General features: G+C 37.8%; 1 protein-coding gene across 20 annotated transcripts in view; it reads right to left on the reverse strand.

Moving 5' to 3' along the window:
• Mbnl3 (muscleblind-like splicing regulator 3) overlaps nucleotides 1-18,589 on the reverse strand; it is a 95,244-nt gene that overhangs the window by 51,183 nt on the left and 25,472 nt on the right. For 13 of the 20 annotated variants that reach the window (XM_039099616.2, XM_063279907.1, XM_063279906.1 and 10 more), the window contains one exon: nucleotides 5,290-5,536. The exons of the other annotated variants lie outside the window; for them this stretch is intronic. In XM_039099616.2, the coding sequence (XP_038955544.1) occupies nucleotides 5,290-5,466 (177 nt within the window). In that variant the 5' untranslated portion in view covers nucleotides 5,467-5,536. Of the gene's footprint in view, nucleotides 1-5,289; nucleotides 5,537-18,589 lie in introns of those variants that run through there. 20 annotated transcript variants of the gene reach the window in all.

The following is an 18,589-nucleotide window of genomic DNA, read 5'->3' on the forward strand; positions in this document are numbered from 1 at the left end:
GAAAACTATCAGCATAATGTTAGATAACATTGTAACCAACAGTATCTCCAGTCTGCTCTCCATTTTGGAACAAACAGTCCGAATGTTTAACAATAAACTACGTATTAGTCAGGCATTACGGCTCCTTCCAGTAATCTCAGGACTTGGGAGACTGAGTCAGGAGAATTGGTGAGAATTAAAGATCAGTCTTGGCTGCTTCTAAGATCCCATCTTAACAAATAACTCCAGAAAAGGAACTAAGCATGGACCATAAACTTTAATTTAAAGACCCCTTTGATATTTTCTCCATTTTTCTTCTCAGCTGTAATAAAAACTCAAATTGTCAAGCTCTTCCGATAGCTTTGTAGTGATCTTGGGAAATTAACTTTCTCTTACTAATTCTTCACTTTCCTCCTATATAAACGGTAAAGGTTTTCAACTGAATAGTCTTTCAGCAGCCAAAATTCCTCATTTCCTAGTTTTATTTTAAATTCTTTGGACACAAAACTTCTTTAAACTAAATATCTGAACTGCTGAGCCTTTTGGGAACCAGTTGGGGAAATTTAAGTCAAGTCCCTTCCTTAGGAGCATGGCTTAGGGCTTATTCTCTGGTTGGAGGAGTTATATCACGAGTGGGCTGCAAGCTGCTGACACTTCAGGAAATCTGCTGGAGTATACAGGGAATGCTTCTATTATTTTTGCAACTTCTCTCTAAATCTAAACTTATTTCAAAGTTCAAATAAGCTGAGGGTGTTTGGGTGCTAATCAAGAATCCATTTTTCAATCAAATGAGATTTTTAAAAAATATTCCTCAAAAGACTATATAAATGAAGGCATATTCCTTTTAAAGGGTAATATCCAAGATTTTTTTAAGTAAAACATTATTTTTTCATGACTCTCAGAAAGACAGGCTTTATAGTGCAAGCAAATCTCCCTGCTGGAGTTCATAAGTGGTACTATATCTCATGTAATCCTTGGGGTTATGCTAAGAGTCTGACATCTGGCAAGCTGTATCTAAGCAAATGTGCATGAGCAAAAATACAGTCAAAGAGGTCTTTTTGTGTGTGGGGGTGGGGGGCGGGGTGCTGGAGAGCAGGCTCAGGGCCTTGACTATGCTTGGCAAACAACCACTGTCCTACAGTCTCAGTTCCCAAACACTTAAGCTTTAAGCTACTGAAAATTGTTGTGATTAGTAGCTCTAAATATAGAACAATCCCGTGGATGCTATGGCCAATTATTACCTACAAGAATATTTTTATATAACATACTTTATTTTTCACAGACAGTATCATTGTGCTTAAAGTTGGATGACATTATTTAGAGGTCTTTTATGTACTCGCCCAGTTTCTGTCACTTAAGAATATATATGGATTAACATAATTACCTTCTGACTATGACGGCTCTTATGGCTTAACTAGCAAGTAGTTGTTACAAAAGCACCCAACGTCCTGACTGTGACAGGTAGATGTGATTGCTGTCAATGTGCTGTAATGCACTAGCTGCTGCATTTATGTCTTTTTAGTATAGCAGGTAGGTGATGAAGGATAGGGTAGGAGGTTGAAGATCTGCCTGATATTTCTGATGCAGAGTAAGCAGGTGGCTATGAAAACAATCACAAACATATGATTTTTTGTTAAATCTACAGGTAATTCATTTTAAATGCCAATCTAAATCAATGACAGCCCATAATACCAAGGAATTGGTGTAGAATGGGTTGAACAATGCCAAAGGGGAAGTTTGAAATAAATGCACTAAGGAGACACTGCACCCGAGTCAAAAACAGCTACATAGTAACAAGACTCGAAAGTCTTCTGTGTAGCTGAGAATTCATTTACAGGCATGACATACTAGATTCCTCCCTGAAAATGGTGCAGCATTCATATAGTTATCAGCGCAGCCTTTTAACACAATGCACAATCAATCCATTCCAGTCACCCTGCCTATTATCATGACCTCCCCTCATTACAAGGGGGGAACAGGACAGTGTCTATTGTGCCTATAATGTGGGCAAAGAACTGTTTCGTCTGTTTGAATAGCTAGTACTAATGGAATACGCACACATACACATACACACACACACACATACATGCACATGATACACATGCACGAGCACACAATGCGGATATACATATTCATGCATATGTGACTCAAACAAAAAACCAACAACCTACAGCCTACAAATCATCAAATGGTTGCTTATTTAACCACTGATGAGAAAACACAGAGAAATTCAACGGTGCTTCAATTATACAAATTCAAGAGGAGCAATGAATGTGTCGGCAGTAATTAAGGCACGTTCTCTGTGTTGTGCCTATGATAGGAGTACAATCAGCGTAGGTCAATTACCCTGATCTCAGTATAGCTTTCATGCATATCCTGGATAAGAAGCTATGCAAAAAAAACGAAAGAAAGAAATGCAAAGCTTTTAAGTAGACATGGGACGCTGATGAATGTGCTATCTAAATGGCAAATTAAATAATTATATAAAAGGCTTTGTATATTTGAAATATTTAATATTCATGAAAAGAAATTAAGACTTTAGCAATTATGTAAATCATCTTTATTTAGTCTGACTGGTCATCAAGATATTAACGCAATGCCTGAATTTAAGAGCAATGAGTCCAGAAGAGAATATAAGTGATTTTCTCTTATTATTGTCCTCAATGTTTACTTTATAGTAAGCATTCTTTTGCCTTTAATAGAAACACTGACCTGAAGTCTATAAAAGACTATGGAGATCGCACATCTCCCTCGTTCTATGATGTCTAGAAAGAGAGACTCTTCTGACCGAACCACAGAACACTGATGTATGTAAATTACAGAACTAAAATCACCCTCATCACATGGATTGGACACAGGAGCGTGCAGCATGAAGTAACAAAGTCTACCTAAATGGAACCTTTAATAGCTCCTAAGACAAACTCCGTTAACTGTAAGAAGTCAAACTTACACTTCACTCACTTCCTACTTATTATAATTTTTGTTTCTTGTTTGTGTTGTCTCTTTGGAATCTCTGCAGACATTATGAAAGCCAGGTAGTGAAGGTATTATATATTTATTAAAGACAAAGTAACTCAAGGTTTGAGAGACAAAGGAGCTGAAAGATCAGATTAGTGGGACTGGAACTATATTCCAGATCTCCTGAAGCAAGAAGAAAAGGGACCCAGAGCAATGCCTGGACTTGCATGTGCCCTGGGTGAAAGATGCCACGACTTAACTGAATCAGTGATCCTTTTAGCCTCAAGGCCCAACCCAGTTCTGTCCCAAGAAACTGAAACTAATACACAGAAAGCTCCTGTAGATAGAGCATGAATTAAACAATGAAGAAATGCCTTTTTTGAGAGAGGATCTCACTCTGCTGCCCTAGCTGGCCTGAAACTTGCTATGTAGGCTGGCTTTGAACTCAACATAGATTCATCTGCTTCTGCCCACTGAGTTCCGGGATAAAAGTTGTGTGCCACCAAGATTAGCCAAAAAATAACCTTTTGAGTTATTAGATCTGCTTCAAAGAAAAGCAGTTCGGAGTTTTTCAATGTTAGTTCTACCCTTTGTTTTGCCATAATGAGATTCCATTATTGAACTAGAATTGTCCACAAGAAAAACTAGCACCAAGAAATAAGCAAAACTAGAGAAGTTTAAATTAAACATCCCCAATTGGAAAAACTAAAAAGCTCCAAAATCCAGTGTTCTGAGCACCAAAATGGCAAATTGTCATAATTGGAAAATACCATACATAACCTCATTTTGCATTCAAACAATAGATGAACTAAAACACTGCATTAAAATTACCTATGGGTCCTAAGTACATTATACATAAAATGTAAATTTCCCATTTGAAATTGGGTCCCATCCTGAGGATATCTCATTATGTACATGAAAATAACCCCAAATCTGAAGACGAAAATGGCCCCAAATCTGAAGAACTCTAAAGTCTGGAGCATTTCTGGTCCCAATCATAAGAGTCACCCATGGCAAAGCATTTGAAAATGTCCTCTAAGGAAAGCAGCACACAAAAGAACACACCTCTAAGAGCCAGCGCAGCAGCAAGCGATACAAATGTTAGTGGGGTGAAGTTAATCATCATGACAGTCACATAATAGCACGAAATTTTAAAAAATTCTTGCTAAACCTATTCATTTCAAATTCATGAGAGCAAATCTATTAATTAAACCAAGAATCCATCCACATTTGTTGCTTCTCTGGTGTAATTTGGATATTCTTTTTCTTACATTAAGGTGACTATGAATCAAACATGAAAATGAATACATTCTCATAGTCCACCGTCATTTATGTCCTGCTGTATAGAGCATTTCACCTGCCCTCACACTTTGCTACACTTAAGCCTGACAACTGTGGCAGTAGGACTTTCTTGATACTTACAAATTGGAAGTTTTCAGTTGTGTGCTCAAGAAGAGACATGAGTGAAGTTAGTTTTATAACAATATATCTAGTCTTCCTGAACAGTGAGGTTTAACTTACATGCTCTCTCTGACTGGTGACTGACCTTATATGGTATTCATATCTTACTAATATGCAAAATAAGCTATATATACTTATCTGTATAATATAATTCATCAAAAGGTTTCTCTGTTGCATGAGAATGTTGGTCACTATTGATATCATAATTCTCTGTGCTGGAAGGATGGCTCAGTGATTAAGAACACTTGTTGCTCTTGTAGAGGATCCAGGTTTGATTTCGAGAACCTACATGGTGATTCATAACCATCAATAACTTCAGTTGTTGGGGATCTGATGCCTTTTTCTGACCTCCAGTGGGTCCCAAGCATGCACAAGTTGTACATAAACACAAGTAGGCAAAACATTCATAGAGAAAACAAAATGAGTAATTCTGATACATTTTAAGGTCTAAACTCTATATACAAATTAAAATCCCATGAGATGGTAAATTAGCCAGGTATGGTGGTGAATGCCTGCAAGCCCAGTACTCAGAAGGCAGAGGCAGAAGGGTTACTACAAATTCAAGGCTAACCTGGTCTACATAGCAAGTTACAGACCAGACAGAGAGACATCTAGAGAACCTGCTTAAACTTCAGCAAGTTTATAATACCCCAGTCCTACAAAAATTCATGAGTTTTCATCTTACAAGTATATCTATCTTAATGAGTTGACTTTAGTATAATAACCCTTCAACTGGCTTACTTCAGCACACAAAAGGGTATGCCTTGTCTTAAACCAAATAATACATAATTTCATAATATTATTACTTTTACTCTTTTCTAGCACATCTTCTTTTCACATGTCTAGAAATCAACACATTGAAGCAATTATGTGCACACACATAACACTCACCTTTAGTGAATCATAACAGGCCACCACTCGGCCATTTTCCACATGGCAAACTCTTGGCGGATGGGCAAACCTGCACTCTGTGTCAGCTCGAGAGCAAGTTCCTCTCTGAAATTCTCTACAAACTTCTAAAGTCAGCCACTTGGTATCACGGATTAGTGCTACATTGACAGGTGTCATACTGAGAGCAAAATGGCAACCAAGTGCACCCTCTTCAGAGAACAGTATGGCTGCAGATGGTTCAAGGGATCTAAGGGAATCAGAACCAAATGTGAAGTGAGAGCAGGTTCCTTGGTGGAGTATTTGTTAGCACTTAGGTTCTCACTAAAGTCAAGTCTGATCTGGTCAAAGCACTAAAAGCCACTTAGTAAGTCAACGTTGTATCAGAATAACCGAAAATCAAATTAGAGACCAAGTCCTAAGAAGGCAACTAGAAAGGTTAAGATATTGAATGCTATATTTTGTTCCTTTGCTGAATTTGCTTCAAATAATTGGCAGACGTTCAAAAGAATCCTATGCTATCTAGTTGATGTTTTCAATTATTCCTACAAAAAGCATATGTTGCTGGCAATTTGCGGATGGTCTCTGATCAAGGAGAGAAAAGTCTATCTCCCCAACTCTTTGCTCAGAAGAACAAGGTTGGGAGGATGTTAAAACCTAAAAATCTAGTTTTGCAAAATCAAGGGGGAGGACAAATGACTAAGAAAACTGAGAATGAAAGAAAAAATAAATGGGCAAGTTGCTGACAGTGAACTACAAGCAAGGCAGGTTTTGTAGGGGTAGGAGTGGGAAGGGTATGTGGGGAGAGGGCTTGGAAAGAGAGCTCTAGAGTAGAATCCAAGCAGCAGAGTTTTCAGAAAAGGCACTTTTCAGAACCTGCAAGAAAAAAATAAATGAAATTAGCTAAACCACTACAATGCTTCCTTTCAAACTCTAGATTCTGAAAGAAAAGTAACTGATTTATGTAAAACAGGAAGCAGCTAAACACCGACACTGCAACTTAGTATGGTCAGATACAATTAATAAAAGGGCGCTTCCTGGCGCAGTACAAAACTGGGCAACATCCCAGTCTCTTAAAAATGAGCGTTGATTTTTGATACGTTCAGGGTATCCTGCATGTTGGTGTCCACTATGCAGAAAATATCATAACATCCCCTTACACGTTCAATTTACTTGTGTGTGTCTGGTTTTTAGAGGGACCAGGAATCTGTCTTTAAATCGTATCATGGCCGATTGCAGTCTCTATAATTTGTCCTCAAACCACAACACAGGAATGCATGTATGCATGGAAAACATATGAAACATTCATGACAAAACTAGCCAGAGACTCACTTCCTATGAAGTGAAATGGGGGATGGAAATATAAAATGTGCTTTCAATTTGAGAAAATTCCTTGAGCAGTTAGGACTGTTGTTCCTGGATGTATTTCTCTGGTTATTTATTAGTTTTTATGAAAGGAAGATTTCAACACACATAGGTAGGCGAGATAGAAAGCGCCATTGAAGCAATACGTTAGGGATTATGCAGCTTGAAGATTTGCAGTTAGCCCAGTGTCAACCAGCAACAGTGGCAAGCAATTCAGTTGAGAAGACACATGCAAAGTTAATTTGCCAATGATATGCCATGCGCGAAATCGGAAGTAACAGCAAAACAAAAGTCAGCCCCAAGTAACCAATAAAGCACCTATCTTGTTAACGTCATCCAAAGTGCATTTCAAACTCTTGAAAATCTTCCACTTATTTTTTGAGCATAATCAAACCCTTTTTGTTTGTCTTTTCAATAGCCAGAGGAGAGTCAACATCACTGGACTTTTCAGTTACCATTGAGGAATTAAACGCCTACCAAATGCAATCAAGCTTATCTAGTCAATGACAAACCATGTGCTTTTTTCCCTCTGACTTCCTTCAGAGAAAGTTTTCTAAAAGTGTCGTAGGTGACTTCGTTTTCTTATCGCTTACTGAACGAGGTTGGCATTTGGCTAAAGACTTGGGATTACTGATGTCTTAGGAAGTATTACATTTCTCGTTCAGGAACAAACTATTCTTAATTCTACTACTGTCACAGTGAATTTTCTAGTCCCCTTCTGGAAAACTTAATAGCTAACTGGGAATGTGGAATTATAGTTAATTACTCAATAATGGGCCTGAGGGCATAGTGTGGGCTTTCAACAGAAGCTCCAGGACTACTCTCACTGCTCTGGGGTTCCCTTCACATTGTATTACACGTACAACCATGTTCTAAAGGTTTAAAGTTGTCAGGCAAATGGATCAAATATGGTGCAGTGGTTATGACAAACTTATTAGTTCCACACCAGGTTAGTGTTATATAACCAGCAATACAATGCCTCGGTATATTATTGAAAAGCAGCTTGAAATTCTGGCAATGTTTACAGAAACATTATTTACAAACCCTGGAATTCACTATGTCCAACCGTGCTGGCATTGACATCACAATGATCTGCCTGTCACTGCCTCCAACATGTTGGGATAGGGGTGTGCTACCACACCTGACAAATTGAGCACTTATAAATGAATAAATTGAACAGCATGTGAAACATTGCCTAGTACAGCTATACCTTATTTTTAAGTGTAAAGAGGCACAGTAGCAGCAGCAACAACAAAAACTATAGACAGGAAAAAGGAGCAAGTCTGCAGAGTAATGGGAGCGCCTACCCCATGCTTCATTGTCTTCACCTTGGGCATTACCTCTGAGCACTGTAGGTTAACTAAGGCCATTTCCAAGAGCAAATCCAGTTCCCATATTCTAAGTGGCTTAGTATATTATGGAAAGTACACTGTAACAGTGTGCTCCGGAGTATGTAGATTTACATTTACCTTTAATCCTGCAACTAAATTACATATGTGAAAGAAAACTACCAAAAGAAGAGGAATATTTATAAGGGTTGAGGATTTGCTCTGAACATAAACAGCAAAGATCTGGAGAAAGACTTTTCTACAGATGCCTATCATGAAGAAACAGATATGAAGTATAAATTTTAATTTTGAATGTACACAAATAAAAAATGCAACAGGAACTAGTCTCTAGTCAAGTATTCCATGTAGCATCAACAACAGGAGTGGGTAGAGAACAGGGTTTATTTTTCTGCTTCCCTTTGACCTTGGATGGGACCCTGGCCAATTCCTCGATATGATTCTAGCCAATACATTTCTTCCTTCCTTCAGGGTGAAAACATTTGGGGAGCTGGCTCAGAAGAAATTTGGTACAACAAAAGGAGCTGGTGAGAATCTAAAGTTCCCTCACACAGCTGTCCTTGAAAGACTGTGCATGAGAGATAGGCTTTTCTTACATTTTTAAAGGTCTCCTAGTTTGGAACACAGTAAAACTTTAGCCTTGCTGCTTTATATTAAAGCAACAGGAAAGGTTTGGCCCTTTCTGATTAAGAATCCTCCAATGCCAAACATGAAATTAGTGCATTTGTTTGTTCTTTTCTGTATTTCAGTTTCCACATGCCAGGATTGCATCAATCTCTGGTTTTCTCAAAAAGACTGCTGTTTTCAGTTGTTGGATTTTTTTCTGAAGTGCTGAGACTGGAACCCCAGGACTTTCTCATGCTATCTCCAAAATACTCTAAACCACGAGTGATAACTGAAATATTCTGATGAAAGAAATGAAAGTCATAAAGTTAAACCTCTTGTTTGACAGTACTAAGCTGTGAGTGGTTACGCCATGACTTAAGGCAGTGTCTTCTCACACCAAGCCTTCTGTACAGATCGACAGAAAACATTTATCTTCCTTGGTAATCTCAAAAGAGGAAAGCTAGTCATTTTGTGGTATGGTTATGCTTCATTCACAGCATTCCATTCTTGCCTGGTGTGTATCATCCCTTTCATAATATCCCCAACTTGTGCTGAACCAACATGTACTGGTATCTGCTATGTGCCAGGCACGGTTGAGGATACTGATAAGATCTCTGGCTTTGTGGAATTTCTTATGTCCATTTAGATAAAGAACTAGTCTAAGAACCAGAGAATTGGAAAGACTATATTAGAGAGTTGGTGAAGGGTTTGACACTAAGTAATGTGAATTCAACATGAGTTTCTAACTCACCGTGAGTTTCTAACACCAGGTACTTTGACTTAATTAATACTCTTCTATCCACTCTTAAATGCTTGCACAAAAGTGAGTCATGAAGAGAAATACTAAGGAATTATTCACACTAAGATTTATTGCTGCCTAGATTCTTCCTAGAGAGGATTCTATTGCTCCCATCTTACAGATGGGACAATGGAGGCGAGGAAGGTTAAGTAATTAATTTGCACAACTTCACATAGCTAAGTAGGTTACAGAGCTAAGCTTCAAGCCCAACCGTCTAACTCTATAACTAGCCTTTCCTATTAATTTTTTCTTTATTTACACTTCAAATGTTATACCCCTTTCCAGTCCCCCGCCCGCAAACTCCCTACTCCAACCCCCCCTGCTTCTATGAAGGAGCTCCCCCACCCACTCATCTACTCGCTGGCATTTCCCTGCATTGGGGCATCAAGCCTTCACAGGACCAAGGGCCTCTCCTCTCACGAGCCATGGTACCTCCATGTGTTCTCTTTGGTTGGTGGTTTAGTCCCTGGGAGCTCTGGGGGATCTGGTTCATTGATATTGCTGTTCTTCCTATGGGGTTGCAAACCCCTTCAGCTCTTTCAGTCCTTCCCCTAACTCCTCCATTGGGATCCCAGTGCTCAGTCCAATCATAACCAGCCTTTTAAACCATATCAAAACTCTGGGTCTTTGTTATGGCAAAGATCACATTGTTTTTCATTATTCTAGCTGTCTGCATGACATAACTTTGCTCTGTCCAACTCCCTGATAGGAAAGAATATAGCTTCTCAGTTTCGTTGCCTTTCATTTTGTCATCAGAATCTCAAGTACTGCTCCTAAGGACTCCTAGTTTGAAAGACACTAAGGTGGCACACTAATTTAACATTAGCCTATCAGCTGTACCTTGTTAGGGAGGAACTTCATCACCACCTTGTGAAAATCAGAGTTCTGTCTACCTCTCTAGGTTTTGGAAGCAAAGGAACCGTGAATTTGAGTATTTTCTCACAATTTTAAACTTCAAAATATTGCTCATCTATAAGACCACTAGATAAAATATAAGGCAAGTATAAAAACTTATTGCAAATACAATGAACTCACCAGTAAGTACATCTTTTGAAAAGGCACGCTGTGTTTTAAGGATTCCTTTTATTTCTCGTAAAATATCCCTCTCCCTCCCTGCTCACTGCCCCCCCACCCCCACCAAATTAGGAAGAACTCCATTCTGCTGATCTGATAGAAGTAGGAGGTTATTCCCAAGGAGTACAACCTCACTACTAACGGGCACTATTGTCTCATTTGCCCACATTCTTCCCATCTACTCCTTTTCGCCACTCTGTGTCTCTCCAAGTCAGTACACAAAATAGAAGCATGGCCAATGCCTAGTATTTCCAATGACCACAAGGACGCCGTGGCTGAGGAGGCACTCCTTAAATTACTTTTATAGGGCTCCAGAATGAACAATGAATACAATGTTTGATTTCTTTCCATTTTAGGCTTCCCTTACCATCTGTATTACCTCTGAGTTTCTTGTGGCCATTTCTTTTGGCTTTACAAATCTCCAGCACACCTGCCATACACTGCTTGCATTGGCAGGCTGACAAGATTTTAAAAGCCTTGACTGTTTCAAATTTGCTTCAGGACCTTTGTTTTGGTTAATGGCTCAATAGTGCCCCCTTTAGGGCGTACGGGTAGTGCCTAGCACAGCAGATGGAGACCCTAATTTCACAAGTATCCTAGAGAACACTCAAGTCTTCTGTTAAGCAAAAAGAGACCATAAAAGGAAGGATATTTTACCCATGTGAAGAATATTTTCAAAGAATTTTTCAACCGTTGTTGAAGTTTTCCACAGTAGCCCCAGGTTAACAAAAATCACATAACTTTTTTTTTTCAAATAGCAATTAAGTCTAGTTATTCTACTTCACAAACCCATTAAACGACCTACCTCGGTTTATATCTATAGTCATGGAAGAAAAGATAGATGTAATGATTTCTTTTGATCATTACTGTTCTAACAGGTGACCCCCATTTTGTCAAGTGGGCTCATTTTTATGACGTTTTTATACTTTAAAATATTTATTTATTCACTAGTGCCTGCACACATGCATGTAAATGTGCTATAGTTCCCATGTGGAGTTCAGAAGAAAAGTTTTGGTAGCCGATCAGTACCAGAATATCAAGCTTGCATGGCAAGTGGTTTAAACCCACTGACTTATAACACCCATACTCAATTTTAAAAGTCTCATTGTCTATAATGAAGAATCTTTTTTAAAATGTAGTTAAATTCCCACTGGCATTTTTCCTACATTCAAAATAATAAAAACTGTGGAATAATGTTTATTTTCCCTTTGAATATTTATAAACAGCCCAAGTATATCACAAACTCTCTTTTGTTTTGCAGTACTGTGGTCTAAACTCAGGCACTCTAAGATGCTATTAGGTGGGCTACCATGAACCACATTATCTCTGGTCAAAAAATGTGAGTGTCCTAAAATGATAATGTGTCAACAAGGTATTCTGAGGTAGCATATAATGATTCAGCCACATGAAGACATCCATCACTACACTTGGTCAGCATCCAGTAAGGGCCTCCCTACCTGAATTCATCACAGCCTTACACCAAATGAAGGCAGCCTCTCAGTCTCAATGGCTAGCCTCCCTTCTTTATTAGCAGTTATAAAGAACAGACAAACAACAGAAAACTTACTGTGGTTAAAAATGTGGGTAGAGTACCAAATGTACCCTCATTTAAAAAATGTACCCTCATTTCAAAGACCAGAGCTAAACTTTGCAGTAGGCATGAACGGAGAATGCTATGGAAATGAGTTCTGTGGAAATGTCTATACAAGAGCGCTGACCCTTGTGGTGTCTGGTTACTACTTCCTATCACGCATCTGATGAAAAGAGGGGCCTATAAACCAGTCGTTTAGAATTCATGTCGATGGGAACAATGGCTGTCGCAGGAAAGAATAAAGATTGAAACACAGGGAGCACAAATCAAACAGAATATTAAGTTCTCGTTCTCTCTCTCTCTCTCTCTCTCTCTCTCTCTCTCTCCTCTCTCTCTCTCTCTCTCTCTCTCTCTCTCTCTCTCTCTCTCTCTCTCTCTCTCTCTCTCTCTGTGTGTGTGTGTATGTCTTGATCCAAGTTTATGGCTGTCTTCCTCACAAGATTCCTAAAATAGGAATTTGATGTGTTCTTCATATCCCAGAGTGATTTATGCTAGACTGACAAAACCAATTCTTTATAGAAAATGTCTTTATGGAAAAATTTATAACTTTAAATATCTTGGCTTTTAAACACTGTTTGATTAAATGTTACACAAGTAAGTATTCAATGGACTTGCTAATGCTAAACAAAGCGGTGTGACTACAATACAATCACAACGAAATCAGTCAGCCTAGATGGGACATGTTGTCTTCTAACTCCCAAGGTCAATTTCAACAAGCCCCAAAGGAGAGATTTAAAGACCTCCACAGTACAGGAAAGCTATAAGTAAAATAGGCTTCAAGATTTGATTTTTTTTTTATTATGGGGATGGGGGTGTACATGTGAATGCAGTGCCCTCAGAAGCCAGACGAGGGAGTCAGAGGTCAAAAGAGGGAGTTGGATCCCCTGGAACCAGACTTTAAGGGCAGTATGTGGGAACTGAACTCCTCATCCCCCATAAGTATGTGCTCCTAAATGGCTGAACCACATCCTCTGTCCCCCAAATGGGCTTAACACTATAAGATTGGAAAGCAACATCTGAACTCTGTAATTTAAATTGTCTTTCAATGAAAAACAGTTTTCTAGGTCTAGGTACATGGTTCAGTGATAGAATACGTTGCCTGGCATTGTGAGGATCTGGGCACATCTCCACCATTAGAAGGAAAGGAGGGAGGGGGAAAGAAAGAATATGTAAGCAACAACGAAACAATTCTACGAACTTTATCAGTTTCAGCTCCCATTTGCCTCAGTAATTTGGGAAATTACTATTTTGCCTATATTTGTAAGGCATGCTAATTAAACTTAGACTTCTGGTTTACACAAGGGATTGAGAAATTAAGTACATGTCAAATAATTAAAATACTCCAAAGAACTTTAAATGGGTACCCAGTAGTTATCAGAGCCACGGTGAGATAAAGTAACTTATTAATCACTACGACCTTGAACAGACTCAAAAAGGTTCGTCTGCTGGGCTGAGATGCCTGACAATTTTGATGAACAAATGAAGAACTAATAATCTAAGGTGATCATATATGCTACCTTGGCAGTCTGTTCCAAATAGGTGAACGAACTCAATTGTCCTGGTTTATTGGTTTCTTTCACTAACAAATGAGATCTGTGTTAGAGCTTAATTCCTGGCTGTGGAGGAATGTTTACCTTCTACTGACAACCAAAACAAACAAACAAACAAAACAACAACAACAACAAAAACCAAAAACATGGACCCTCAGCAGCTTTGAATTCCCACAGGAAAGGCAATCCCTTCTGGTCAGGGATATAAAAGGTTCTCAATATTAATTTTTAATCAAGTAAGATACTGGGAATTGTATTGAGTAAAAACCACAAAGGTGAGTTTAGGATTCACAAAATACTCAATAAAATCTGAGGATTATTTTACCTAGCATTCGACCACACATACAAAAACTGGTATAGTTAAATAGTTTTCATTTGTTAATAATAGTTAATATTGAGGAAATGTCTCAGTGGGTAAATCGCCTGCCTTGCAACATTATGATGCTTACCCTCACAAAGTTGAAGAAGAGGCACGGATGTGTAGCCCCGGTACGGGAGGGAAATGGGTCTGAGACAGGAGGGTTTCTAGAGCTATTTGTCCAGCCAGTATAGGCAACTAGTGAGGTCCAGATTCAGTAAGAGCCTTTGTTATAAAAAATATGGTAAAACTTGATCAGGAAAAGTACCAGATCTCAAGCTCTATCCCCCACACGCACACATATGCACATACACATGCACGTACCCACACAAACACGTGCATTATAAGCATACAATGAAATAAAATAAGCATAATTCACATTTATGAAACTCTTATTTTGTGCCAGACAAGATGCTATTATTAATTTATAGTCACTAGCTTGATCAATTATCTGCAATACTTTGTAAAATGTGTACTGTTGAGAAACAACGTTAAAGTTTAATTTAAAAGCACAATCTCTCAGCAACTGAAATTTTGGATTTGGCTCTAAATAGTTGCACTGAGTTTTCCAACATTGAAATTTCTCAGAAACCATGAGAGTGTCATGGACACCAGAAATAACCCCCAGGTTTTCAATTTTCTTCCCAGCTCATGTATGTAATCACAGTATGAAAGCACACTATTCACTGGATCTAGAGGACTCTGACTGCTCGGAGTTTGGAAAGAGCCTATCTTCTCATGCATAGCTAGTGACTACGTTTGAAAATGCATCACACAATGGGCTTTAAAAGCACAATCAAGAGAACATGTGGTCTAAAAATCTGGTATCCAGCTGGAGAGCGGAAGCATAATAGCCTTTGGGCCTAGTAAATCTCTTTCTCAGTAACAAAATTTATTGACCTCAAAATAGCTATCCAAACCAAACTGAACACTTTGAGCCAAACTTTAGGAATTATGAAAAAACTATAAAGTTATAATATTACAACAAGGTTGTCAGTACCTTCCAAAACTCAACTTGTTTTGTTGCTAATCACTTAACTTTCTATATTAAAACCTGGAACATGTAGATCATTCAGAGAGAAAAATAAATACTCTGACACTTGTGGAGAAAATCTAAATAAGAACGTTAAAAGAAAGCAGGCACTTGAAAATAAAACTCAAGGTGCTGGAAAGATAGACCAGTGGTCAAGAGTATTGGCTGATTTCCAGAGGACCCAGCACATATATGGTAACTTAAAATCATCTATAAGTCCAGTCCCAGGGGAGTCAGTGACATCTCTGGACTCCACAGGCATTACACACATGTGGTGCACAGACATGCATGTAGACAAAACACCCCCAACACATTAAATAAATAAAAAAAATTAAAATACATACAAAGAAAATAAAGTTCAAAGGAACTGTTGAAATTGAACCAGTTAGTCTGTCCACCAAGTGTCAATGAGTAAGAACAGGCATATAGATTACTAAGTATCTTTAAAAGTTTATGTACATAAAAAACATGAATGTGGGAAAAAGCATTTATATGGAGTCTGACAGTGCTGGAAAGTAAGAGTAATTAAAAAGTAGTTAAACATGTATAAAAATGTCAAAAATACTTTAAATAATCACAAATATGTCTATTTGTGAATATGTGTTGAGGAAAAAAGGTGTTACGAGGGCCTTAAATAAAATATTAAATTAAATGGAGTACATACATTTATGTGGAGGTGAGAGAATTGTTTAACAAATCAGATAAAAACCCACACTAACGCTACCACACTTCATGATTTTATAATAGTGTATACAGGGGACACAGGGGCAATAATGAAGTTCTGGTTAATATTACATGGCATCTACATTACTAAGTACTAAAAGATCTAAGTGAGTAAATTTGACAGCTATACAATGAACAAAAATGCCTACATTCTTTTTTATGGAACAGGATGGTCCACAAAAGATCAAAAAGGGCTGAGTCATGATAACACATAGTTTTAGTCTATGTAGAGGCAGGTGGATTCTGTGAGTTCAAGGTTATCTTGGTCTACATAAGAATCTTCCAGGTCAGCTAAGGTTACATAGCGAGACCATGTCTCAATTTTTAAAAAAGGAAAAAAAACATAAAAGAAAAACATAAAGGTTCTTGGTAAATACAAACTTCAACGTACACAGGCAAAACCTGGGAGTAAGCCCCCTAAAGCCCTAATGTGGACAGTATTATTTATCCTTTGTACTACCAAATGTTTGTAGCACTAAAAATAGTCAAGTTGTAGGCAACAAAGCAGCTTTCCCATTAATAATGGCTGGAATGTGACTTTCTGTTATCAGGGTTTCTTTTTTTAAACATTACCAAGATACTTATTTGGGTAAATCAAAGATTTGTGGTGTTAGATGGACTAGCAAAAAGAAAATCAACTTCCACTCAAGTGTACAATCCTTTTAATATACTTAAATCTGATCGTATGCAACCTAGCATGAAGAGTTTTAATAATTACATAAATATTATTTTCAAATCCTTAATAAAACACAAATTCCATATGAAAATCATTAGTCTTTAGTTGATATTCGTGACTCTCTCTCTCTCTCTCTCTCTCTGTGTGTGTGTGTGTGTGTGTGTGTGTGTGTGTGTGTGTGTGTGTGTGTCAAAAGTCAAATCCGACGCATTTGGTAAGGAGTGAGGATTTGAATAATTCGAGTGTTGAAGTGATACTCGAAGACCAGTTCTAGTTTGTAGGCTGAAAACAGGCAAATGAACAGCTCATTAAGTCATTTGGACTACATGACTAGTAGCCAATCACTGAATTCCCCTTAAGAGTAGTTATCAATCATTTTTCCTTTTATTCTCTAAACAAACAATGAAAAAGGACTAACTCAGCAACACATAACGAGATGCTGAATGTACAAACATGGAAAAGCCACAGCCTCTCATTTATCCCCTATTTTCAATATTTCAAACATATTTTAAGATAAAACCTTAGTGAGAAAATGTCACAATTTTAAGAACTCCGAGCCATAATTTTAAGAACTCCAACTTCTCTTTCTAAAAAGAGTATGTTTAAAGCTAAAAGGTTACTGATGGTTAGGATCAGCCACACTATTTAGGAACCACCTCACTATTTGACCCACACATTGATTCATTATCCCTTACGCAGCACCACTGTCTCTGCTATAAACATCACGGGGATTTCCTTGTACATCCTCTCTCAAGGAATGCTTCGAACACCCTCGTTGCTAGAATGTCTTCCTCAAATGCTCCTGCATATCTACAATGCAGCTTCTACTGCCACAAATGCATTCAAGGTGCCCGGCTTCAGTAACTGCAGCTAAGAGTGACACTAATTTGATTTCCATTTTGCTAAGATTAGAAATGGACATAGAATATACAATTACTATAACATCCCCCAGCACAGTACCTGACACGGTTAGATTATTCAGTAATATGAAGTCAAATGGTTCCTAAACAATAATATATCCTGTTGGTTACATGCCAAAATAAAATCGAAAAATTCCAGTTGAGTTTAGATAAGTGGCGACTTAGAAAAACTGGATTCCTGTATTTGTTTTTTAAATACTAAGTACTACATACAAGTTTATATTTTAAGGCCAGCTAGAGTTACAGAATATACTTCCTAAGCAAGGGTGAAATTTTACTAATTCCTCTAAAGTCAGATTTCACAAGTCTTGCAGGCAAAAGAAACCAAAACATGTACAAAACATTGTCCAAATAGACCTCTCCATTGAGTCCATCATATTATAATTGTTGCTCTCTTTCCATGAGAGCTTCAGAACAGGACCCAGTCCCTTCCCAGACATTTAGTAGATTCTCAGTCTACCTTTCCACCCCTTTCTTAGTGAGGAGACAAAGGCCCCCAAAGGGAAGAAAACCCATTATTGTGTTGTACATACAAGAAGCTTTAGAATAATGTGGCTTGGATTTGAATATAGGTCAATATGTTTTATACGAATCTCAGCAGAAAGAAAAACAGATGACAGATTTGTAAATTCATGGTATGAGGCAGGTGCTCCATAAATCCAACATTCCAGACTAACAATCCGAAATTTAGAAGGAAAGAAAACATGGTCAAATCATAGTATTTATTTGGTGTCTTAGATTGACTTTAACCAAACTGAACATTAGAATTAAACCCTTAGTCTGAGAGTGAGTGCAAAGGACCTAGATGGAAAAAAAAAAGTAAACAGCGACCTTTGGGACGCAGCACAGAGCTGATGTAACAGCATCCTCTGAGACACAAGAAAAAGCTTACCCAGATCTTAGCAATGTCAGTTAATGAAATCCGCTGCAGTCTCATATATTCAAAATATATGTACAGTTCTTCAATGTGAATAAAGAAAGGCAGGCTTTGAGAGTATCTTTTATAGATTTTTTAAATAGGAAGATTAATTTAAATATATAAAGCCTAAAAATAAAAACTATGTATCTGAGTACTTGTTTATGAGGAAAAAAAGAGAAAATTTAAATGTCTAATTTTTTGAAACACATCAAAAAGTTGTCAACATAGCATAAGAGTTGCGAATAGGGTTTAGGAAACAGAAGTCTTGTTCATTATACCAACTCTTCTTGAATTGAAAGACCCAAGTTACACAAACGATCTATGTTTTGGTTTCCTCATCCAT

The sequence above is a fragment of the Rattus norvegicus genome, chromosome X (genome assembly GCF_036323735.1).
Source record: "Rattus norvegicus strain BN/NHsdMcwi chromosome X, GRCr8, whole genome shotgun sequence".
NCBI classification, from domain to species: Eukaryota; Metazoa; Chordata; class Mammalia; order Rodentia; family Muridae; genus Rattus; species Rattus norvegicus.